Below are 26,675 nucleotides of genomic sequence, written 5' to 3' on the forward strand. Positions count from 1 at the left end.
AGGAATGAGGCCCTCTGTGCTCCAGAAAAAACTGGCAGAACAGGCCTTCAGATAGTTATTTTCAGAGCCTAATTCTTGCATCTCTGCATATCTAGAAACACATTAAAATCCTTCATGGTGACGTCTGCTTCTCGTGACTAGCAGTAACCTTCATGAGACTATAGCAAACCTTCTGCAAAAATGATGTGCTTGATGGCATGGACTCCCCTTTCACCAAAATCACATATATACTGACCTTCCCCCCTGCCTCTTTGGAACAGTTTCTCAGAGCTCTCTGAGATGCTATCTCCCGGGCTATAGTCCTCATTTTGCCCCAAATTAAACTTAACTCACAACTCTCACGTTGTGCATATTTTTCAGTTGATACTTTCCGAAGAGTCCTTTTTATGAGAAAAATTGACAATTCAACTGCTTAAAAGTGAGACTCTTGTTTATTATAATAACTTCTTTACTCCCTGTCAATGTGATCCTGTCTCCTGCTACCATCCATGAATGGGTACAAGCCAAGGATAAAGCCCAGAAGGTTCAGGAGACCTCCTGGTCTCTTGTTAAGCAGAGCTGTTCAGTGAGTGAATTCCATATTCTTTGCTTCACAGTTTACTCTCCCTAAATTGCCACAGAACATGGATCCCGAGACAAAGCAAATGTCATGTCATTTATGCTTTTTGTAACCTTTACAGAACCTAGCATTCTGGAGGCACTGAGTATATATTGACCTCAAACAAGTCAATATTGGGAAACATAATATATTGAAGTATAATGAATATTTGCCATCTGCCTGCTATAAGAATCATATTCTTGTGGTTATTTTAGAAGTCGGTGGGGGGTTGCATGTAGAATACAGTTGAACTTCAAGTTTTAAACTCTGGAGAACAATGCCGAATGATCTTCATAGAAATTTCTTCAATTTGCTATGTGCTTGGTGAATCAGTCTATTATATTTTTTCATTTATCAGGCTCGGGAAGTTTTCCTGTGTCACAAGTAAACAGGTTCTTTCTTATAATAGCTTATTCTACGAGTAAGTTTTCTCAAAGGGACCCCTGGCTAGTTTTTATTTTGCAAGAGGTATGGATATTTTATAAACAAAACTATCTAGAATTGCTCTGTCCGATACCATAGACACACGTGGCTATTTGCATTTAAATTATTTGAAATTAAGTAAAATATAAGATTTATTTCCTCAATCCTACTAGCCACATGTCAAGTGCCCAATACCACGTCTGGCTAGTGGCTACAGTATTGGACACGCAGATTACAGCCTTCATTGTTGCAGAAAGTTTTTTCTGGACAGTGCTGACCTAGAGCTAGCTACTTGGAAATGACCTAGATGTGTCAAGGGTGGGCTCTTTTACACAAACACGCAATCCATGTTTTCTCTCAGTGTTATGTCTGTGTACTTGCCAGTTTCTATTTAGGAATCCTGCAAACCCCAGGGCAGCTCTCAACTGATAATGGGATTTTGCTGATGTGGTAGATTTATCTCTCACTCCTGCAGTGCAGAGAGCTGAAGCAGGCTCAAGGGGAAGGGGTGAAAAGAGTCAAAACATCATGGCCAAGGGTGTTTCTCTGAAAGATAGATACGGCTCTCTGCTAATAAATGGCTGATGAAGGCCCAGATATATTTAAACAAATGTTCCTCAAAGCCTTGAGTCATAAAATGCTACCCAGGGAGACCACACCTGCCCATGCTTCCAAGGGTCTTTGACCCTGGTTATGCTGTCAGATTCCAAGCCTGCCCTATGGAGTCAAGGATCTTTCATCATTTACTTACGAGTAGGACTCAAGTCATAATGTCAACACATTGAAGATAATTGGAGAGGTCCAATAGAAGCACTTCCTTTGCTCTATGTGGCCCTGTTCTTGGAAAACAATTAGGGGCATTAAAGCTGCATTGCCAGTTCCTAGGCGGTGATGACCTCAAGGTGAATGGATGCTGCCGAGGATACAGGAGATGCTGTGTCAGCATCTGGGCCTGCCATTCAAGTGAGTATGATGCCCTTGGGGAAGAACACGTGTCCTGTGCAAAGAGGGAGGAAAATCCTCTCTGAGGAACAGATGAGAACGTGGAGTTCAGAGACGAGAGGATTAGGTGAGCGGCAAGACAGGAGGGAGGGTTCGAGGGCACGTAGGGTGGGATAGATGGTGGTTCAGCAGCCCTGTGAAGGAGGTGTATGTCTGAGGAGCTGTCACCATCCATAGGGCTGACGGGGTAGGAGAGTTGGCCAGCCCTGTATGGAGAGGGTCTCTGACGGTTGCTGGGCCACAGGTAGAGGGACACAGACAAGCTCTGGAAAGCTGGCAGGGAGGGAGTCAGGTGACAAAGAGGCCACCTCCCCACTCTCCTGCTCACCAAGCCCATCCAGAGCCAGGGGTCCAGGGAGCCCACTGACGGTGTCCACACGGGATGGAGAAGGGCAAGGGTGGCTAATGGATGGGAGAGGCAGGCAGAAGACACCCAGCCAGGAGGGTCTGGTAACATTTAGTAAACAAATCAAGGGATGGAGACATGCCTTGTGCTCATGACATCACGGGGAAAGATGTTTTGCCTTGTAGGGCTCTGCTTTTTCCTCTCCTTGGGATGAATCCATTTACCAAAAGAGGACACACATGGGGGGAAAGGAATTTGGCTGCATTGAACTTGAGTAGGTCATGTCTTTGGTGACACATCAGTAGAACAAAGGGATTGAATTGTGGACCCCTGAAGTCCCTTCTGGTGCTTACCCTCATGGAGATGTTCACACACAGACACACATGCACACATACATGCCCTGCCCTATCTTCACCTGACGTGGCCCACTTCTTAGGCCTGAGGCTGCCCTGCTCTGAGTGTGTGCAGGCCTCCCTCATCCCCGCAGCCTTTGGAGGGAGTTGCGTTCCCCTGCAGATGGTAAATATTTAATTCTCATGCTGCACAACCTGTAAGTCATGCCACAGGCCACGGCCTCGGATGAGACTCACTCTCCAACATTTATGAAGCAGGTGCCCTGGCTTCTCAGCCCAGAAAATGCAGAGTTTGGGGCAGCAGGCTGGGTCCTGAGCTGAAACAACCCCACAGTTGTCTTCCTTCTTTTGTTGGGCGAGACATGTTATTTCTAAAACTACAGTGAGATTCAGAACCCTGCGGGCTGGTGGGAAGACTTGTGAGAATCATTGCTCAACCAATGGCTTCAGAATGAGAGATTCCTGCTTGGCCTCATAATCATACTGTGTGGACAAAGCAGAAAATTTATAAGATTCCAGTAAAGTCTATGGGGAAAATGTAGTACAGAATGTATTGATTACATTTCTTTACAGAAACCTTAAGAATATGGGATGTTTCACAGAGTAACTTAATTTGGGAACTCTGGGGAATAACTGCTTCAATTTCATAGCTAATAAAGTCTGTGGTAGTTCAAATCATAACACATTATTGTCTAAATCAAAAACCAATTTTAAAAATTCCAGTTGATCTAGTTTTGTTTGTTTTCCTCAGAATGTACAAATTGGACTGAATTAAAGGAAATGCAGCCAGCATGAAGGCTTAGATTACGGCAGCAGCCTCTTCACAGTTGTGGGGTGTGCATGCGTGCATGTGTGTGTGTTCTGTGGTTTTGCATGTGTTTGTGTGATGTGTATGTATGTGTGGCTCTATGTGTGGGTGTATCTGGTAGTATATATATGAGTGTGTGTGCATGTATGTGTAAAGAGCAAAGTTAACGGGAGAGACACTCGTTTTGTGTCTACCACGGGGGCCAACAAACTCTAGCCCATGAGTCAAACTCAGCTGCTGCTTAGTTTTATATGACCCGTGAACTAAGAATGGTTTTTACATTTTTAACTGGTTGAAGATAATTGCAAGAAGAATAATATTTCATGGCATGTGAAAATTATGTTACATTCAAACGTCAGTGTCCACAAGTAAGATTTTTTTTCGGAACCTAGTCAATATTTACATGTTTTCTGTGGCTACTTTCAGGCCTGATGGCAGAGTTGAGCCGTTGAGACCAGTTGGCCCACAAAGCCTGAGGCAGTCACGATGTGGCCCTTTGCAGAAGTGTGTCCACCTGCCTCACGCACACTGGCAGTTTCATGGGTTATTTCCCTTAATCCTCGCTCAGTCCTGTGCGGTTCCAACGAACAAAGTGAGCTCATGAGCTGTGGTCGCAGAGCAACACGTACGCCTTCTGACCCCAGGCCTTTCGGACTCCTAGGCTGGTGCTCTGGCTTCCCTCTGTGCAGGGCAACATCTCCCCTGCATCTCCACCCCTCTTAGGACGAAATCTAAAATCCTACCAAGGCCTCCAGGGATCAGCTGGGTGTATCCCCAACCCTCCCTGGACAGGCGCCACTCTCTACAAATCCCACTGTGGTCTCCGAAGCGCGGAAGGTTCCCCCGGGGTCTGTGGTCCTGCCTGGTTCACTCTCTCCTCCTCCCTTCACTTTGTCCAACTCCGGCTGATCCTTCAGGCTCTCCTTGGTGAAGCCTTTTGGATGCTTCTGTACTCTGTCAGTCAGCCACTCTTCCTGCTGTGGTTCCGGGTGGGAGCTGCCTGGCCAGAAAGATGCCCGTGAAGGGCCATAGGCAATGCACGTGGAAGGGTGGTGTGCGGCTCCCCGTGCCCTTGGAGCTCACACCTGCGGAGGCTGGTCTGCTGCCTGCTGGATCTGCAGCCCCTCCAGCATTGTCGTGACCTTCTCCTTTGCTTCTCTGGGTCCTGGCAGGTGTGTGTGGCTCTAGGGGGAAGGGTGCCAGCTTCTGCAGGGTGCCTGCGTCACTGCGGGTGGGTGAACTGAGAGAAAGGCAGGCGGCCGTGTTTCTCCCCGGGTGCAAGTTTGCGTGTCTGCTGACTGTTGCTTCACACCCCACTCTTCTACTGGGGCCTGATTGCAGGGACCACGCTTGTGGTGGACTTCTCAGTTTCCCTTCGCAGGCCCTGGTTAGTGACTCTTTTCTGACCGTCTAACCCTCCGCTTCTGGACCTTTTCTTCCCCGGCATCTCCTGTGATGTGGGAGGTGGAATTCTGATAATTAATCCCTTACTGTGTATCACTTGGAACTTTCTGCTTCCCTAATGGAACTCTGACTCCCTCCCTACTGGGTTAATGCTTCCATGCTGCTAATTTGTCACTTTAGGCGTCTCCTTCATTGCATTAGTGACGTAATTGTGTAATTAATTACTGACTGCCTACTTTCGCATTAAATTCCGTGAAGGTGGGCGGGCTTCTCGTCTGCCTGCTCCCCCATGGTCCTGGCGTTGCTCTCATCAGGGCAGGCTCATTCCGCGTGGTCTATAAATGTTTGCAGAATGAACGATTTATCCCAGAACCAGCAAGGGAACATGGAAATTGGTTTTGCCCTTAGGCTGTGGTTCACATTATTTTCAGAACCTCCAGGCTGTTGAGACCCTTTGACCAAAACACACGTTAGTGGCCACTCTCCCCTCCTGGGCTCACCTGGTTCCACAGTGTCCCCAGCCAAGGGGACACGAGCTGAGGCTCAAAAGACGCACAGTTAAGGTAATCATGATGATTTAAAAAATTTTTTTTGGGGGGTGTTGCAGAGTTAGATTTTCCCTTTTTGGAGCTTAGAAGCCCCCAGAAACATGATGCAGAGGAAACATCCTGCAAAGAAGCGACTGGGCTTGCAGCCAACTTGCCCTGTGACCTCCTCTGAGTCACGGCATCTTTGGTCAAAGGCGTGGCCCTTCTTCGGGTGTAGGTGCAATGCTTGAACTTCTTAGTGATTGACAGTCCTGGTGACCTTCAGTTGAGGGCGTGTTCCTAGATGTCCTGCAATACTTGGGAAAAGCCTAAAAAATTTCAAATGTCCCATCAGACATCTACATAAGTGATAACTCTGTTTACTTGAGCCTATATTTCACTATAAATACTTCACAATAAAAAATCTTAAAGTATATTTATCATGTGTGTAAGGTACATCTAATTTTCTATGAATGAAGCTACCTTGAACATCATGGGAAAGTTAAAGTTGGTTTTGGGAGGAGCTTCCTCAAGACTTGTTTGCCATTTTGGAAAACTGCGTCACCGATAGTACTGCTACTTAGAGTATCTGAGTTGCTATCACAGCGTACTGGGATCCATCTGGATTTATAGCTTCTGCGTCCCTGGTAATTCTTATTGTAGATTCAGGGATTTGACTACTTCATATGTCTTCTGGTGTTGTCCTAATGGGTGTTATTTTTGCTGTCTTATAAATGACTTCCCTTTTATATCTCCTTTACTTTTTAAAAGTTTATTTTATTAAAGGTAGTTGATTTACAATGTTGTGTTAAATTCTGCTGTACAGTGAAGTGATTCAGTTATATCTATATATATACATTCTTTTTCACATTCTTTTCCATTATGGTTTATCACAGGATGTTGAATGTAGTCCTCTGTGCTCTACAGTAGGACCTTGTTGCTTATCCATCCTATATACACTAGTTGGCATCTGCTGACCCAACCTCCCAGTCCATCCTCCCCCTTCCCCTACACCCCCTCAACCACAAGTCTGTTCTCTTCGTCTGTGAGTCTTTTTCTGTTCCGTAGATAGGTTCATTTGTGTCATATTTTAGATTCCACAGATAAGTGATATTCTATGATATTTGTCTTTCCCTTTCTGACTTACTTCACTTAGTGTGATTATCTCTAGGTCCATCCATGTTGCTGCAAATGGCATTATTTTATTTTTCTTTATGGCTGAGTAGTATTCCATTGTATATATGTACCACATATTCTTTTTTTTTTGAATTTTATTTAATTTTTTTTAATACAGCAGTTTCTTATTAGTCCCACATATTCTTTATCCATTCATCTGTTGATGAACATTTAGGTTGTTTCCATATTTTGGCTATTGTGAATAGTGCTGCTAGTCTATGAACATAGGGGTGCACGTACCTTTTCGAATTATAGTTTTGTCTGGATAAATGCCCAGGACTGGGATTGCTGGATCATATGACAACTCTATTTTTAGCTTTTTGAGGAAACTCCATACTGGTTTCCATAGTGATTGTACCAATTTACATTCCCACTAGCAGTGTAGGAGGGTTCCCTTTTCTCCACAACCTCTCCAGTATTTGTTATTGTAGACTTTTTAATGATGGCCTTTCTGACCTGCGTGAGGTGGTATCTCATTGTAGTTTTGATTTGCATTTCTCTAATAATTAGTGTATACCTCCTTTATATCCTATGCAGGGCATTATGTTGGAGTATTTTATTTTGAAATTTAGGTATGTAGTTAAGTTACATTATCTATGAACTTAATTTCAGAAAAGTAAAATAGACATGGCAAAATAATTGTTACTCATATGCAAAATAATCTTTACTCATATGGCGTTGCATTTGAAAGTGTAAGAGTCTTTAGACTATCTGCTTATGATTGTCCTTTTAGCTTTAAAATATCTCTGTGTTTCCCCCATTCCACAGAGTCACATGTGGCTTCTGAAGGAGGTCTGGCAAAGGGAAAAGAGAGGAATCCCCCAAACTGTTTAGGTACGTTCAGGTATTCATTTTGTCTCTTCCCATCTGTTGTTTTTCTTAACTGGATATTTACACATTCCTTGGAAATTTTTTGACTGCTGGAGAATTATCAGTGATATCAGAGCCTCGTGGTAATTATTGTGCTGGGCTTGATATTGACTTTTTGCAAAATGTGTTTCTGCCGGTGCTGAATTCAGCATTTACGTGCAGCAAAGGTACCACTTAAAATTGGATGTGGGTTCCACTCCTGCTTAGGATGGAGAAAGCTGGAAAGAACATCACTCAGACGTCCATGAGAAAAAGCCAGATAAGCTACAAAATCATAGCTTTTCCTGAACCCATCAGAGGCGTAATCGAGTAGCCTGAATTCCAAGGGGGCAGAGTCTCACCCCTGAGAATAGTCAGGACACAAGTACTGCATCAGAACAGAGAGAAAGTCACCTCTGCCATAAAAGTGTTTCAAAGAAACCAGCAAAATTTTGACTAGTCGTTACAGGTCTAGTGTGGACTAGCATGGCAGCAGAGAGACACCCAGACATAATGGGGTTCACACTCTCCCCCAGACTCTCTCCTATGGAGCTCCACCTGGGATTCTCCAGGTGGATCGGGTGTGAGGCTGGAGAGAGCCTCCCTGGTGATGCAGGCCTGCTGGCAATCTAGGTATCACTGCAGGGATAGAGTGGGCAGGAAGTTGGGGGGAGGGTCAGGAAACCCCACCCTAAGGCCTGATCCTTCACTCAAAGCCTTAAGCTTCTGGGAGAAGAGGCAGTGGGATCTGTAGCCTCCAAGGTGCAGGTACACACCCGTTGCTGCTGAGGGAAGGAGAGAAGACAGAGCCTCTACCCGGGAGAGGGGAAGAGAAAGCTGTGGGCCCGGAATCCTACACACACTACTAGGATCTCCTGTCACTGGGGTGGTTAGGGAGCACTCTTGTGTAGGACTCACTGAAGATACAGAGCAGCTTGACCTTCATGGGAAGAAGGTTCAAGGATACCCAAAAAGCTCCACCCTCAAGTCCCAAGTACACAGGCCCATCTGAGGCCGATGCTGGGCTGGGTGACAGAGATGCTGGGCACATCCTCCTGCCAGCCCAACAAGTACCGTGCAGCCAACAGCAGGCTGCAGGGGAGGGAGCGAGAGCCCCCAGAAGCTCAGGAAACTCAGACAGGCAGCTGTGCAGGGCTGGGTGAAAGCTGAGGATGGGGCATGAACACAGAGGAGAAACTTTCTTCACTCTAGCCCCCACCTGAGCACAGAGCATCTTAGGGAAAGTCAAGCCTTTGGTTCCGTGAAGGTAACTGGATCAGTCAGCTTGGGCTGCCATAACAGAGTTCCACCGACTTGGGGGTTTGGAGCAACAGAATTCATTTTCTCACAGTTCTGGAGGCTGGAAGTCCGAGATCAATGTGTCAGCAGGGTTGGTTTCTCCTGAGGCCTCTCTCCTTGGCTTGCAGACAATGGCTGTCTTCTCACTGTGTCCTCACATGGTTTTTCCTCTGTCCACATGCATCCCTGGTGTCTCTTCCTCTTCTTATAAGGACATCAGTCAGGTTGGATCAGAGTTCACTCTTTTGACTTCATTTAACATTTATTACCTCTTTAAATGTTCATTTCCAAATGCAGTCATGTTTTGAGTTGCTGGGGGTTAGGGCTTCAACATCTGGATTTTGGGGTGAGCAATTCAGTCTACAACAGTAACAAAAAAAAAAACAAAAAACAAAAAACAACTGAAACCCAGTTCGATCCTAACTAGATTTACTCAATTCCTCACACTTTTAAAAAATCACCTGCCATTATATTATAAATTCTTTCCCTGTTGCTGTACAATCTTTGTAGTTACCCTGTTTAATGGCGACATAATATTTCTTCATGTGGTTTTGTCATCCTTATGCTCCTTACTGTTGTTGCACATTTTAGGTTAGTGCCGTATTTTTTTCCTGCAAGTAAAAATCTTTATGCACATGTTTTTCCATGTGCATAAATGATGATTTTAGAATCATCCCTTAGTATAGATTCTAAAAAGGGACATTATTGCATCAAAGGGCATGACCCCTCTCATGGGCCTTTTGTGTCTCCCACAAAATTCATGTGTTGAAGCCCCTAACCCTAATATGATAGTATTTGGTGGTGGGGGCTTTGGGAGGTAATAGAGTTAAACAAGGTCATAAGGGTGGGGCCCTAATCCGAAGGGATTGGTGTCCTTATACGAAAAGGAGATACCAGAGAGCTCTTTCTCTCTCTCTGAGCAAACGCCCACAGAGGAAAGGCCATACAAGCACACAGTGAGATGACAGCCTTCTGCAAGCCAGGAGGAAACATCACCAGGAATCAAAGTTCCTGGCACTTTGATCTTGGATTTCCACCTCTAGAACAGGGAGAAAAAAATTTCTGTAGTTAGAGCCACCCTTCTGTGGTATATTGCATGGCAGACTGAGCTGACTATTACAACCCATTTCCACACATGCATTACTTATCTATAAATGCCCATATTAAAAGTTAGCTGCTTTTCTTCTGGCTGTGCCTACCCCCTCTGAATGGACTTTTCTGTCATCTGTAAACTTAAGATATTCAAATGCACTTCTCTCATTTAAATAGTTTTTGAAAATCTATGTCGGATCCTAACACTGATATCCCATAATTCAGAAGTATATATTTTGTACCTTTAAGCTTATTAGTAACAAAGTGGTACCCTAATTCTGACACTTATTTTTCTCTTTTCTTTAGATCATCCCTTTCATGTACCAGGAAACAAACACATGAGCAAATGAACAAATAAGCAAAACAAAAAACTAAACTGAAAAGACCCAAACGCCCCCCAAACCAAAACACTCTAGAATTATAGAAATTCATGCCTAAAGCTTATAAATATTTTTTAATATAGAGATTTTTCCAAAGTATATTTTTATATGTTAATACATAAAGACTGTTATTTAAATACTTGTTGTTATGACATGATTTGTGTTTGTTTAAAAAATAGAGGAAAACTTTAATAAAACATTTTTCTGTCATGTGAGTCAGCAAACACTGTGAGTGAGAGTTATATAAAAATTACAAATGAATAACTGAGGAGAGATTTACCACTGCTGGATGATCTGACTTTTAAGATAAACCCTTGATTTGCTTTTCTGGGACTACAGAAGTATCCTGCCAAATTTGCTTCAGAACCTTTATTTTGCTATCTTCAGTTGAAGAGTCAGTCAATAAACATTCATTGATTTTCCAAGGTTCCTTAGTACACAAAGAATAAGATACTGTTCACATCCAATTTTCAAGTCATTGTTTTGTTAAAGTCTTGTTTTAAGGCTGGCTGCTGCTTACCATGGTCTCCCTGTAGACTTGTGTTTGGATTCTCACATGAGCTAATATTGTCTGAGAGACAGAGACATCTTTGTTTCTTGGGTCTGTCTATTTTGTGCTTCTTCAAAGACTGGCTATATTGCAGCCAATGTACAGGCCAGGACTTTCTGAGGAATTAGGGAAATTTTCAGATGATCCAAAATTTTCACTTAACAAAATTGGCTCATAAATTCAGTTACCTCCTCACCCAGTTTCTTGAGGACACACATAGCAAAACTGATAGGGTAGGGGTAGAGTTTTAGTGTGAGTCTCCTCCCCTACCAAAGGGCAAAGAAGGCGATTCCACGAGGCGGAAGTTAGGGAGCGAGAGAGGGAAGCAGGGAAGGGGGAAGCCAATGTATGGGCATGGATGTCACCAGTCTCATCTATAAAGCCAGCGGGGATGCTGTTGACCCAGTGAGGGCTCCTTGAGGAAGGGCACAGGAGCCCCCCAAAAGAACCCCCTGAAGGACAATAGGCTGCAGCACCTGTCACCTGCTCCATCCCCACTGATGGGGACATTAATTTCCTTCTCCTTCTCTCCCAGCTTCTGAGAAGACCCTGCAGCACAAATGGGAAAGACTAAAGGCGGCTACCTGAGTCGGGAGTGGAAGGGGGCTGCAAAGTGCAAGATGAGTCTGAGGGCTCCCCTAACCCCTCACATCAGTGGACAGTGGGTCAAGGAGGTGGTACTCAGGGCACCAGAAAGCATCTGCCTCAGGGAGCCTCATCTCCCTTTTCCTTTTCCTACTGATCGATTGACTCCACAATCAAACAAGTGAAGATAGGGGAGGAAGAGAAGAGGAGGACTTGAAAAAGCTCAGATTTGATGAATATAACTTTGGTACCCAGATTTGAAGACTAAGTCTTTCTGCTTTATGGGCAAACTGCTGAGAAATTGTGCAGAGCTTGCAGCTGCTCTTTGATTATGATAATTTTAAGGAAACGAATGAATGAAGAAGACCAGGGGTATAGATGAGCATGCTTCCCTTGTCACAGATATGCAGGTCGTCCTCTCCATGGTCTATGGGAGTAACTAGACCTAAAAATGAATGAGTGTAATAGGCTCTAAACTCATGCATCTTTTCAGGGCCAATGTGGGCAGGAGCAAGGGCAACCTGCAAAATGCAAAATTTAGATCTGTTCTCTGGAAAATGCACAATTCTAAGCTTCAGTGACCAACGGAAGATCGTGGTGAGAGTGCGTTGGCTACAGTTGGTCATGTGTTGGGTTAGCACCAACGTACCCTTGACTTTTATTTCATCACTAAGATAAAAACAGTTAACGTCTATCTGAATGTGACATGCCATGATATAAAGATGTAATTGATGCCTTCTTAACAGATTAAAACATAGAACAGATGGCTGAAGTAAGAGACTAGATAATGTAGTGTCAACTGTGTAAATGTTTGAATGAATGTTTTGAAAAGTGAGCTGTTAGCCTCATTACCAAGTAGCAAGTTTGTGATGGAGGACAATTGACTTCGGGGAGTGGGGTCTGGGAGATTTTGCTGTTGTTTTCATATAGCAGTGAGTTATTTGGAAAAAATGCATCTCAAGGACTTTTCACATTAAGGAAGAGATAATGCTAAGAGAGGCGGTCAAGGATGGTGAGACTGGGACCCCAAAGATGACCCAGAGTTGGGACTGTGGCCAGCGGTCCATCATACATGTTTGCCAGAGAAGAACACATCCTTTAGGCAATTTATTTTATTTTTTATTTTATTTTATTTTATTTTTTTAACATCTTTATTGGAGTATAATTGCTTTACAATGGTGCATTAGTTTCTGCTTTATAACAAAGTGAATCAGTTATACATATACATATGCTCCCATATCTCTTCCCTCTTGCATCTCCCTCCCTCCCACCCTCCCTATCCCACCCTTCTAGTTGGTCACAAACCACCGAGCTGATCTCCCTGTGCTATGCAGCTGCTTCCCACTAGCTATCTATTTTACATTTGGTAGTGTATATATGTCCATGCCACTCTCTCACTTTGTCCCAGCTTACCCTTCCCCTACCCCATATCCTCAAGTCCATTCTTTAGTAGGTCTGTGTCTTTATTCCCATCTTATCCCTAGGTTCTTCATGACCTTTTTTTTTTCTTAGATTCCATATATATGTGTTAGCATACGGTATTTGTTCTTCTCTTTCTGACTTACTTCACTCTGTATGACAGACTCTAGGTCCATCCACCTCACTACAAATAACTCAATTTCTTTTCATTTTATGGCTGAGTAATATTGCATTGTATATATGTGCCACATCTTTATGCATTCATCCAATGATGGACACTTAGGTTGCTTCCATTTCCTGGTTATTGTAAATAGAGCTGCAATGAATATTTTGGTACATGATTCTTTTTGAATTATGGCTTTCTCAGGGTATATGCCCAGTAGTGGGATTGCTGGGTCATATGGCGGTTCTATTTTTAGTTTTTTAAGGAACCTCCATACTGTTCTCCATAGTGGCTGTATCAGTTTACATTCCCACCAACAGTGCAAGAGGGTTCCCTTTTTTCCACACCCTCTCCAGGATTTATTGTTTGTAGATTTTTTATGATGGACATTCTGACCAGTGTGAGATGATATCTCATTGTACTTTTGATTTGCATTTCTCCAATGATTAATGATGTTGAGCATACTTTCATGTGTTTGTTGGCAATCTGTATATCTTCTTTGGAGAAATGTCTATTTAGGTCTTCTGCCCATTTTTGGATTGGGTTGTTTGTTTTTTTGCTATTGAGCTGCATGAGCTGCTTATAAATTTTGGAGATTAATCCTTTGTCAGTTGCTTCATTTGCAAATATTTTCTCCCATTCTGAGGGTTGTCTTTTGGTCTTGTTTATGGTTTCCTTTGCAGTGCAAAAGCTTTGAAGTTTCACTAGGTCCCATTTGTTTACCTTTGTTTTCATTTCCATTTCTCTAGGAGGTGGGTCCAAAAGGATCTTGCCGTGATTTATGTCATAGAGTGTTCTGCCTATGTTTTCCTCTAAGAGTTTGATAGTTTCTGGCCTTACATTTAGGTCTTTAATCCATTTTCAGTTTATTTTTGTGTATGGCGTTAGGGAGTGTTCTAATTTCATACTTTTACATCTACCTGTCCAGTTTTCCCAGCACCACTTATTGAAGAGGCTGTTTTTGCTCCACTGTATATTCTTGCCTCCTTTATCAAAGATAAGGTGACCATATGTGTGTGGGTTTATCTCTGGACTTTCTATCCTGTTCCATTGATCTATATTTCTGTTTTTGTGCCAGTACCATACTGTTTTGATTACTGTAGGTTTGTAGTATAGTCTGAAGTCAGGGAGCCTGATTCCTCCAGCTCCATTTTTCGTTCTCAAGATTGCTTTGGCTATTTGGGGTCTTTTGTGTTTTCATACAAATTGTGAAATTTTTTGTTCTATTTCTGTGAAATATGCCAGTGGTAGTTTGATAGGGATTGCATTGAATCTGTAGATTGCTTTGGGTAGTAGAGTCATTTTCACAATGTTGATTCTTCCAATCCAAGAACATGGTATATCTCTCCATCTATTTGTATCATCTTTAATTTCTTTCATCAGTGTCTTATAATTTTCTGCATACAGGTCTTTTGTCTCCTTAGGTAGGTTTATTCCTAGATATTTTATTCTTTTTGTTGCAATGGTAAATGGGAGTGTTTTCTTAATTTCACTTTAAGATTTTTCATCATTAGTGTATAGGGATGCCAGAGATTTCTGTGCATTAATTTTGTATCCTGCTACTTTACCAAAATCATTGATTAGCTCTAGTAATTTTCTGGTAGCATCTTTAGGATTCTCTATGTATATCATGTCATCTGCAAACAGTGAGAGTTTTACTTCTTCTTTTCTGATTTGGATTTCTTTTATTTCTTTTTCTTCTCTGATTGCTGTGGCTAAACTTCCAAAACTATGTTGAATAAGAGTGGTGAGAGTGGGCAACCTTGTCTTGTTCCTGAGCTTAGTGGAGATGGTTTCAGTTTCTCACCATTGAGGACGATGTTGGCTGTAAGTTTGACATATATGGCCTTTATTATGTTGAGGAAAGTTCCCTCTATGCCTACTTTCTGTAGGGTTTCTATCATAAATGGGTGTTGAATTTTGTCAAAAGCTTTCTCTGCATCTATTGAGATGACCATATGGTTTTTCTCCTTCAATCTGTTAATATGGTGTATCACATTGATTGATTTGTGTATGTTGAAGAATCCTTGCATTCCTGGAATAAACGCCACTTGATCATGGTGTATGATCCTTTTAATGTGCTGTTGGATTCTGTTTGCTAGTATTTTGTTGAGGATTTTTGCATCTATGTTCATCAGTGATATTGGCCTGTAGTTCTCTTTCTTTGTGACATCTTTGTCTGGTTTTGGTATCAGGGTGATGGTGGCCTCGTAGAATGAGTTTGGGAGTGTTCCTACCTCTGTTATACTTTGGAAGAGTTTGTGAAAGACAGGTGTTAGCTCTTCTCTGAATGTTTGATAGATTCCCCTGTGAAGCCATCTGGTCCTGTGGTTTTGTTTGTTGGAAAATTTTTAATCACAGTTTCAATTTCAGTGCCTGTGATTGGTCTGTTCATATTTTCTATTTCTTCCTGGTTCAGTCTCGGCAGGTTGTGCATTTCTAACAATTTGTCCATTTCTTCCAGGTTGTCTGTTTTATTGGCATAGAGTTGCTTGTAGTAACCTCTCATGATCGTATGTATTTCTGCAATGTCAGTTTTTGCTTCTCCTTTTTCATTTCTAATTCTATTGATTTGAGTCTTCTCCCTTTTTTTCTTGATGAGTCTGGCTAATGGTTTGTCAATTTTCTTTATCTTCTTGTTTATCTTCTTCTCAAAGAACCAGCTTTTAGTTTTATTGATCTTTGCTATCATCATTTCCTTCATGTCTTTTTCATTTATATCTGATCTGATTTTTTGATTTCTTTCCTTCTACTAACTTTGGGGTTTTTTTTGTTCTTATTTCTCTAATTGCTTTAGGTGCATGGTTAGGTTGTTTATTTGAGAGGTTTCCTGTTTCTTAAGGTAAGATTTTATTGCTATAAACTTCCCTCTTAGAACTGCTTTTGCTTCATTCCATAGGTTTTGGGTGGTCGTGTGTCCATTGTCATTTGTTTCTAGGTATTTTTTGATTTCCTCTTTGACTTCTTCAGTGATCACTTGGTTATTAAGTAGTGTATTGTTTAGCCACCATGTGTTTGTATGTTTTACAATTCTTTTCCTGTAATTGATATCTAGCCTCATAACGTTGTGGTCAGAAAAGATACTTGATACGATTTCAATTTTCTTAATTTTACCAAGGCTTGGTTTGTGACACAGGATATGATCTATCCTGGAGAATGTTCCATGAGCACTTGAGAAGAATGTGCATTCTGTTGTTTTTGGATGGAATGTCCTATAAATAACAACTAAGTCCATCTTGTTTAATGTATCATTTAAAGCTTGTGTTTCCTTATTTATTTTCATTTTGGATGATCTGTCCATTGGTGAAAGTGGGGTGTTAAAGTCCCTTACTAAGATTGTGTTAATGTCGTTTTCCCCTTTTATGGCTGTTAGTATTTGCCTTATGTATTGAGGTGCTCCTATATTGGGTGCATAAATATTTACAATTTTTATATCTTCTTGGATTGATCCCTTGGTCATTATGTAGTGTCCTTCTTTGTCTCTTGTAATAGTCTTTCTTTTAAAGTCTATTTTTTCTGATATGAGAATTGCTACTCCAGCTTTCTTTTGCTTTCCATTTGCATGGAATGTATTTTTCCACCCCCTTACTTTCAGTCTGTATGTGTCTCTAGGTCTGAAGTGGGTTTCTTGTAGACAGCATATATATGGGTCTTGTTTTTGTATCCATTCGGCCAGTCTGTGTCTTTTAGTGGGAGCATTTAATCTATTTACATGTAAGGTTATTATCTATATGTATGCTCCTATTACCATTTTCTTAATTGTTTTGGGTTTGTTATTGTAGGTCTTTTCCTTCTGTTGTGTTTCTTGCCTAGAGAAGTTCCTTTAGCATTTGTTGTAAAGCTAGTTTGGTGTGCTGAACTTTCTCAGCTTTTGCTCTCTGTAAATGTTTTAATTTCTCCATCAAATCTGAATGAGATCCTTGCTGGGTAGAGTAATCTTGGTTGTAGATTTTTCTTCTTCATCACTTTAAATATGTCCTGCTGCTCCCTTATGGCTTGCAGAGTTTCTGCTGAAAGATCAGCTGTTAACCTTATGGGGATTCCCTTGTGTGTTATTTTTCCCTTGCTGCTTTTAATATGTTTTCTTTGTATTTAATTTTTGATAGTTTGATTAATATGTGGCTTGGTGTGTTTCTCCTTGGATTTATCCTGTATGGGACTCTCTGTGCTTCCTGGACTTGATTAACTATTTCCTTTCCCATATTAGGGAAGTGTTCAACTATAATCTGTTCAAAAATTTTCTCAGTCCCTTTCTTTTTCTCTTCTTCTTCTGGGACCCCTATAATTCGAATGTGGTTGCATTTAATGTTCTCCCAGAGGTGTCTGAAACTGTCCTCAGTTCTTTTCATTCTTTTTTCTTTATTCTGCTCTGCAGTAGTTATGTCCACTATTTTATCATCCAGGTCACTTATCCATTCTTCTGCCTCAGTTATTCTGCTATTGATCTCTTCTAGATTATTTTTAATTTCATTTATTGTGTTGTTCATCATTGCTTGTTTCCTCTTTAGTTCTTCTAGGTCCTTGTTAAATGTTTCTTGCATTTTGTCTATTCTATTTCCACGATTTTGGATTTTCTTTACTATCAGTTTTCTGAATTCTTTTCCAGGTAGACTGCCTATTTCTTCTTCATTTCATAGGTCTGGTGGGTTTTTACCTTGCTCCTTCATCTGCTGTGTGTTTTTCTGTCTTCTCATTTTGCTTATCTTACTGTGTTTGGGGTCTCCTTTTCACAGGCTGCAGGTACGTAGTTCCCGTTGTTTTTGGTGTCTGTCCCCAGTGGCTAGGGTTTGTTCAGTGGGTTGTGTAGGCTTCCTGGTGGAGGGGACTAGTGCCTGTGTTCTGGTGGATGAGGCTGGATCTTGTCTTTCTGGTGGGCAGGTCCATGTCCGGTGGTGTGTTTTAGGGTGTCTGTGGACTTTTTATGATTTTAGGCCACCTCTCTGCTAATGGGTGGGGTTGTATTCCTGTCTTGCTAGTTGTTTGGCTTAGGGTGTCCAGCACTGTAGCTTGCTGGTCTTTGAGTGAACCTGGGTGTCAGTGTTGAGATGGAGATCTCTGGGAGATTTCCACCGTTTGATATTATGTGGAGCTGGGAGTTCTCTTGTGGACCAGTGTCCTGAAGTTGATTCTCCCATGTCAGAGGCACAGCACTGACTACTGGCTGCAGCACCAAGAGCCTTTCATCCACATGGCTGAGAATAAAAGGGAGAAAAAGTAGTAAGAAAGAAAGAAGAGGATAAAATAAAATAAAATAAAATAAGATAAAATAAAATAAAGTTATTAAAATAAAGAATAATTATTAAGAGAAAAAAAATTTTTAAAGTAAAGCAAAATAAAAAACAAAAATAGACGGATAGAACCCTAGGCCAAATGGTGAAAGCAAATCTTTACAGACAAAATCTCCCACAGAAGCATACACATACACAGTCACAAAAGGAGAAAAAGGAAAAAAAATATATATATGGAAGAGAGCAATCAAATCAGTAAACAAATCTACCAATGATAATAAGCTCTGAATACTAAACTAAGATAAACATAAAACCAGAAACAAATTAGATGCAGAAAGCAAACTCCAAGTCTACAGTTGCTCCCAAAGTCCACCTCCTCAATTTGGGATGATTCGTTGTCTATTCAGGTATTCCACAGACACAGGGTACATCAAGTTGATTGCGGAGCTTTAATCCGCTGCTTCTGAGGCTGCTGGGAGAGATTCCCCTTTCTCTTCTTTGTTCACACAACTCCCGGGGCTCAGCTTTGGATTTGGCTCCACCTCTGCATGTAGGTCGCTGGAGGGCGTCTGTTCTTCGCTCAGACAGGACGAGGTTAAAGGAACCGCTGATTCGGGGGCTCTGGCTCGCTCAGGCCGGGAGGAGAGAGGGGCATGGAGTGCGGGGCGAGCCTGTGGCAGCAGAGGCCGGCGTGATGTTGCACCAGCCTCAGACGCACCGTGCGCTCTTCTGGGTAAGTTGTCCCTGGATCCCGGGACCCTGGCTGTGGCGGGCTGCACAGGCTCCCGGGAGAGGAGGTGTGGAGAGTGACCTGTGCTCGCACACAGGCTTCTTGGTGGTGGCAGCAGTGGCCTTAGCATCTCATGCCCGTCTCTGGGGTCCATGCTGATAGCCACAGCTCATGCCCGTCTCTGGAGCTCCTTTAAGCAGCGCTCTTAATCCCCTCTCCTCGCGCACCAGGAAACAAAGAGGGAAGAAAAAGTCTCTTGCCTCTTCAACAGCTCCAGACTTTTCCCCAGACTCCCTCCCGGCTAGCCATGGTGCACTAACCCCTGTAGGTTGTGTTCACGCCGCCAGCCCCAGTCCTCTCCCTGCTCTCCGACTGAAGCCTGAGCCTCAGCTCCCAGCCCCGCCTGCTCCGGCGGGAGAGCAGACAAGCCTCTAGGGCTGGTGAGTGCTGGTCGGCACCGATCCTCTGTGCAGGAATCTCTCCGCTTTGCCCTCCGCACCCCTGTTGCTGTGCTCTCCTCTGTGGCTCCGAAGCTTCCCCCCTCCGCCACCCGCATGCAGTCTCCGCCCGTGAAGGGGCTTCCTAGTGTGTGGAAACCTTTCCTCCTTCACGGCTCCCTCCCACTGGTGCAGGTCCCATCCCTATTCTTTTGTCTCTGTTTTTCCTTTTTTCTTTTGCTCTACCCAGGTACGTGGGGGAGTTTCTTGCCTTTTGGGGGGTCTGAGGTCTTCTGTCAGTGTTCAGTAGGTGTTCTGTAGGAGTTGTTCCACGTATAGCAGTATTTCTGATGTATCTGTGGGGAGGAAGGTGATCTCTGCGTCTTACTCTTCCGCCATCTTCCTCAGCTCCCGCATCTCTCATTTCTGATGACATTGCTGAAGTGTGAAACATCAGGGCCTACGATGTTAAAAAAAAAAAAAACTTATTCACAGAACAACTCCTTAATCTAGGGAGGTGTGTACTTGGATCTACATGACCAGCACAACTCCTCCAAATCACTGTGCACTTCCTCCCACCCATGTTTCAGGACCCAGTTGGCACTTTAGGACTCAAGCTTCTGTAGCTTCTTCATTTACATCATGTATTTTCTAATAGTTTTGATCATCAGGTTTTTTACTATGATTGGAAAATAGAAATTTACATTTTTTTTAATTAAAAAAATACTTTGTCCTGGTCAAGTTCCTCTGCTGGTACACTTTTCCTGGGTGATGTAGCATCTTGGAGAGCATGTTAACTTTAGAATTTCTATCTGTAGCAATCTACAGCTTAGGAGTCACGTGGGGCTGCAGAGGAGCCATGTCGTGTGATGCCTAGTGATACATCCTATCATTCATTGGAGTTTACTCTGTGCCAGACTCTGTGCTAAGAACAGCACTTTATATGCACAATCCCTCCTCCTCCATTCTCTTTTTGATTCAGTCCAGCTTCTGCCCCTAGCACAGTATGGAATCAGCTCATGTCAAGGTCACCAATGACTACCATTTTGTCAGGATCAAAGACATCCACATGGGTTACCTCACAGGTCCTCTTGGCAGTGTTAGATCAAGTTGACCACTTCCTTCTCTTGGAAGACTTTCTTCTTTGGTTTCCAAGTTGATTCATTTTCTTGATTTTCTTCCTCCCTCAAACTGCCTTCATTATTGCTTCTTTTTACCAGATGACATGTTGGAAAACTCCTGGTGGTTGACTGTCCTTCTTTCTTCATTTATGTTTTCCCCTCAGATGTTTTTTTATGATCTCATGACTTTGAATAACATCTAAATGCTGATGACTTCCAAATTGATGTTCATCCCTGAATTCTTCCCTGAGCTCTAATCTCATATATGCAACCGCCCCCTTGACATCTCTATTTCAAGGTCTACTAGGCTGCTGAACCCAAAAGTTTAAAGCAGAACTTTTGGTCCCTCACTATAAAATGAAAAAAATAATCTAAAAGTAATCCTTGCTTCTTCTCTTTGACACATCCAATTGCATCAGCAAGTCCTGCTAGCTTTCCCTCCACAATGTACTTCCCCAACCCATCCACGTGGCTCATCCCCACAGCTCCCAAGCTGGTCCAAGCCATCATCACCACCTCTCTAGACAACTGCCCTTGCCTCTTCACTGGTCTCCTTGCTTTCACACTAGCTCCAGTACACGTTATTCTCCAAATAGCAAGGAGAGTCTTTAGAAATGTAAATCAGATAATACTTTTCCCTTTGTTAAAACTATCCAATGACTTCTCATTATGAAATGGAGCAGGACCCTATGGGGCCTTCCTGGGAAAAACCCCTGGCCCCCCTGCCCCATGTCCTCTGCCTGCCTCTTGTCTGTAGAAAACTTTAGCCAAAGAATAAATTTAATCAGAGAAGTGAGAAAATGCAGAAGTGAAGGAAAATAGTCAAACAGGACAAAATAATAATAGTTTAGTTATTACACGAAGGACTTTTAGTTCCTCCTCAAGGGCTATAGATAATATTCTGAGCCATATCCTTTGAGCTGTTTTGTAGATACTGAAACCTCCACCAGGTGGAAGAAGTTAACTACATGATGACCAGACTGTAGCCATGACATAGCTGCTCCACCTTACACAATTTCAAGAACTGGCCTCAAGGAAATGGGAACAAACCAACCCTGGAACTAAAGATTAACTCTAGTTAAAACAGTCAAGATGACACTGATCAGACCATCACATGACCAATTTCAAGAGGACTGTCAGAGCTGACTATGCTGCTGGGCATGTAGCCCCCTATTTCTGCCTATACACCCCTGAAACTCCCCTTTAAAAGCTATTGTGCCCTAATCATCAGTGGGGAGTTGGCTATTGGACACGAGTCCATCTTCTCTCCTGGTTGCCAACCTCTGGAATAAAGCAAGCTTTCCTCTCCTACCAACACTTTTCTCTTGAGAATTGGCTTTGAGCAGTGAGCAGCTGGACCTGAGTTCAGTAACAATTATACTTAAGAAAAAAATCCTCCAAGCTCTCTTAATCTGGCTCTACCCTATTTTTCTGACTTCACTTGGCACCCCTACCACTTCATCACCCATTGACATACTTATGCACTGGAATACCATGCCACCAACTCCCCGGCCTACTTGTCTTCATTGGTCAATTTTGTTTCTATCTCAGGGCCTTTGTACTTGCTGATCCTCTGCCTTGAACACTGTTTCCGCATATCTTCATATCACTCAAGTCTCAGATTCATATCACCTCCTCAGAGAGGACTTCCTTGCCAGCTGAGGCTCAGAGAAGTCCAGTAACTTGTGTGAGACTGCTCCTCTAGTAAGTAACACGTTTGAGATCTGAGCCCAGGTAATTGAAATCCACATCCTGTGTCTTGACCATCATCTTCTCTGTCTTTATTCTTTCATAGTAGGGACCAGAGAACACAGTATGATGCAGGGCTTGTTGCAGAAGATACAAGAGATGAAGGGAAGCAAAGGAGATGAATAAGGAAGAAGTGGGCCTGTGAGCATTTTTAGTAAGAACAGCAGAACTCAGTAACAGAACAACTGGATGTTGAGTAAAATGAAGAGTAAGACTGTTAACTCCTCAGTACAGCCAAGAATAAGATGCTAGATCATAATTCATAGATTACAAGATCAGGACTACAAAACTAAACTGCTGTCCCCAACTAGAGAATATTATTTATTTCCTAGGAAAATAAAATACAAGTAAGAACCTAACTCATATTTGCATTGTGGTTAGCGCCTTATACTTAGTTTAACAACTTAGTAAATACCCTCAGCAATTTATCACAGTGTGATGGTTATTCTCAAGTAAGTCCTTTAGTTTAACTTTACTATTAAAATAACCCCAGTGGGAACTGGTTTGAGTAGAAATACCTAAAACTGGTGACCAACATTGTCACAGGATTGGAATTGGAAAAGACTGGGGGAATAATAATAGGAACAGTGAATGTATCAACTCTTGTGTTAGATCATTTAGGTGTTCCTTATGGGTGCATCTCTACCCCAACCTTCCTGGGAGAGAGAAAGACATGAGGTTTCTATGATAGGTCCAAGAAAGATGGTAATTATATAAACACACTGAAACACCAGCATGATTTTAGAGCATGTCCTGAGTTTAATAGTGTCCTCCCCAAATTCATATCCATCCAGAACATGTGAAGGTGACTTTGTTTGGGATTAGTATCTTTGCAAATATAATAAACTTAAAATTATTTGATCTTAAGTCCAATATGACTAGTGTCCTTACCAAAGGGACAATTTGGACACAGAGCCATACACATAGGGAGAAATCCCTGTGAAGACAGAGGAAGAGATTGGAGTGATGCATCTGAAAGTCAAGGAACACCAGGGATTGCTGGCAACCACCAGAAGCTAGAAGAGTTGGAGGGATCCTCCCCTAGGGTCTCCAGAGAGCATGGCTCTATCAATACTTAGATTTCAGAGGTCTGGACTCTAGAACTGTGAGGGAATCTTCCTTTATAAACATCTAGTTTGTAGTAATTTGTTATGGGAGCCTCAAGAAACTAGTACAGTGCATCTAAATAATTAGACATCATCAGATGCTCAATATAAGTAAAAATACCCCATAATCACTTTTTTTGGTTATTGTTGAACCAGCTTATTCTTATTTTAAAACGTGGTTTCTAGCAATTTATATGAAGAGATGGTGCATTCACAGGGTTGTCAATAAAAACTTAAACAGGAATACGTGAAAAGTCTCCCTCCTTTCCCTGCTCCATTTCCCTTCTCCCAGGCAATATTTTTCATTTCTTTCTTGTGTAATCTTCTAGGAGAGTTTTATGCATATACAAATAATTCAAGGGCATATTCTCCCCCCATTTTTAAAGCAAATCATAGCATACTATATACTTTGCTTTGTACCTTGCTTTTTTTCATTCAACTATTTATCTTGGGAAATTTTCCATATGAGTATATAAAGAACATCTTGATTTATTCTTACAGTTGCAACAATTTCCATTGCATGCTTGGAAAGATGATTTATTTAGCTGGTGCTCTCATGATGGCCATTGAGATAGCTTCCAATATTTTGCTGTTATAAATGATCCTGCAACAAATAACTGTATACATATGTAGTTTCATGTGTTTGTGACTATATATGTAGGATAAACTCCACAAAAGTAAGATGACATAATCCTAAGGGCATGTGCACTTATTGTTTATAAAAATTGTTTCATTGTGGTAAAATATACATACCATAAAAGTTGCCATTTAAATGATTTTTAAGTGGCACTAAGTATAGTGTACATTTCAGTGGCATTTAAGTACATTCACATTGCTGTGCAACTATCACCACCATCCATCTCTAGAATTTTTCATTTTCACAAACTGAAACTTTATACTCATTAAACACTAACCCCTCATTTTCCCCTTTCCCTAGCTTGGGCAACCACCATTCTACTTATGAATTTGACCACACTTGGTACCTCATACAAGTGGAATCATATAATATTGTCTTTTTGAGCCTGATGGACTTCATTTAGCATAATGTCTTCAAGGTTTTTTCGATGTTGGAGTATGTGTCAGAATTTCTTTCCTTTTTAAGGCTGAAAAATATTGCATTGTATGTATATACCACATTTTGTTTATCCATTCATCCATCAATGGACACTTGGGTTGTTTCCCCCTTTTGGTTATTGTAAATAATGGTGCTGTGAACACTGGCATACAATTATGTGTTCGAGTCCCTGATTTCAATTCTTTTGGGTCTACACTCAGAATTAGAATTGCTGGATCATATGATACTTCCTTCTTTAAGTTTTTGAGGAAATACTATACTGTTTTCACAGCAGCTGCACCATTTTACATTCCCACCAACAGTGCGCAAGGGTTCCAATTTCTCCACATCCTCACCAACACTTGTTATTTTGTTTATTTTTTTTGATAATAATCATCTTAATGGGTGTGACATGGTATCTTATTCTGATTTTGATTTGCATTCCCCTAATCATTAGTGATATTGAGCATCTCTTCAAGTGCTTATTAGCCATTTGAATATCTTCTTTGGAGAAATGTATTTTCAAGTTTTTTAACCACTTTTTAATTGGTTTGTTTATTTTCTTGTTGTTGAGTTCCTTATAATTGCATTTATATATTTAAAAAATCATAATATTTTTGTGCTATTTTTGTCAAATAATATATAACTGGCAGTAGTTATATCATAACCACTTTCCAGTTTGTTAATTTAATTAAAATTTAATAAGAAGCTGCTATGTAGTAGTTACTATTCCCAGGTTGATGAAACAAAAATGAATTAGAAATCATCACTGTCTTTGCAGAAGTGGCAGATGAATAAATAAATTATCATAACAGTGTTCAGTAAGGGCTGCCTGTCATGGGAGAATACAAGGAAACTTCTTGGGCATAAATTAAATCAGGAATGTCTTGGGCTCTATTGCATGAGTCCAATAGAAGAATGTTACTCTATTAGATAGTCATATATGAGAACCATAAGAAAGGTTATTTGCAATGTCTCCATCCTAAAGTGATCACTTTCCCATAAACTCTTCAGCTACAAAATGGTACAGAAAGTGTGGCATGAAACTCACCAAGTGAACATTACTAGAGTAGAGACTAATTAATCTAATTAAATTTTTCTTGAGCACTTACTGTATGCCCAATACTGGGCTAAAGCAGGGTCAGAAAAAAGCTCCTCTGATCTTCTCCATGTCTGCCTTGTACTAATGTCCACCTCCTAGGGCAGGACTGACAAAAATATGGCATGTGGCACCCATGGTGCCTGTTGCATGACTAATTGATGGTGGTCTTTTCCCACTTTGCATATGACACCCGTGACTCCAGACAGACACTACCAGCCAATAGGTGTAGGCTCTGGAGACTAACCCCATTTTCTATTTGGCTGTTGAGGGTCTCCGTGTATAGGAAATTTAGGGGTTCTCTATTAATGTCTGCTGTTTCGAGGGGAGAAAAACTGGGGGCTACCGGAAGTGAAATCAGAGAGCCTGTCCTCTCTGGGCCTAGATACTGGTGAGTCAAGATTGCCACCTCTTTTGTTTCTCTTCCTAAATTTATAATTTCTGTTTTCATATTGCATTTTTTTATATAAATGTATAATTTTATTTTTTTTCTTCTAGTTTTATTGAGATATAATTGACATACAGCACAGCATAAGTTTAAGGTATACAGCATAATGATTTGACTTACACACATCAGGAAATGATCACCACAGTACGTTTAGCGAACATTCATCTCATATAGATACAAAATTAAAGAAATAGGAAAAAAAATTTTTCACCTGTGATGAAAACATGAGGATTTGCTCTCTTAACAACCTTCAAGTATAACATACAGCAGTGTGAATTATACTTATCATGTTGTTAAAGGTATTTTTTTTCCTACAGGTCTTTCAGAGTTTTTATTTTATTTTTTGCACTTTAAGAGTGAAAAACTCAATGTACTTACCTCTGGGAAAAAAAAAAAACTATTGGAAGGCAAGCTTTGATTTGATTGATGAGTTCACACATTTGTTTGCATCTTGTTCATCTTTCTATTCTCAGCGCCTGGGACGTGATAGGGCCTCAGAGAACATGAGCTGGATGAATGACAAGTTACAGGAAGCTGGAGTCTGGAGCCTCCCCATTTGGTGAAATAACTGATGTCCAGGCAAGGAGGAAAACTCTGAGACTCAATGACTGCTCCTTGGGAAGCATCATGCATTCATGCATTCATTCAACAAATGTTCAACCTTTAGACTAGCGGCACAATCCCCAGCCTCTTGGAACTTCCAGTCTAGCAGGGGAGACAGACCTTAGA

General features: G+C 41.6%; 1 protein-coding gene across 2 annotated transcripts in view; it reads left to right on the forward strand.

Annotated features, from left to right (window-relative positions):
* Window positions 1-26,458, forward strand: part of IGSF5 (immunoglobulin superfamily member 5) — a 72,509-nt gene extending 46,051 nt beyond the window's left edge. Inside the window, exons 9-10 of one of the 2 annotated variants that reach the window (XM_082624490.1) lie at window positions 7,406-7,471; window positions 26,420-26,458. In XM_082624490.1, the coding sequence (XP_082480616.1) occupies window positions 7,406-7,471 (66 nt within the window). In that variant the 3' untranslated portion in view covers window positions 26,420-26,458. Of the gene's footprint in view, window positions 1-7,405; window positions 7,472-11,342; window positions 11,416-26,419 lie in introns of those variants that run through there. The other variant, XM_082624489.1, reaches the window with a different exon arrangement.
* The last annotated feature ends 217 nt before the right edge of the window (window positions 26,459-26,675 follow it).

This window comes from Mesoplodon mirus (assembly GCF_964341445.2).
Source record: "Mesoplodon mirus genome assembly, chromosome: 6".
In the NCBI taxonomy this organism is placed as follows: Eukaryota; Metazoa; Chordata; class Mammalia; order Artiodactyla; family Ziphiidae; genus Mesoplodon; species Mesoplodon mirus.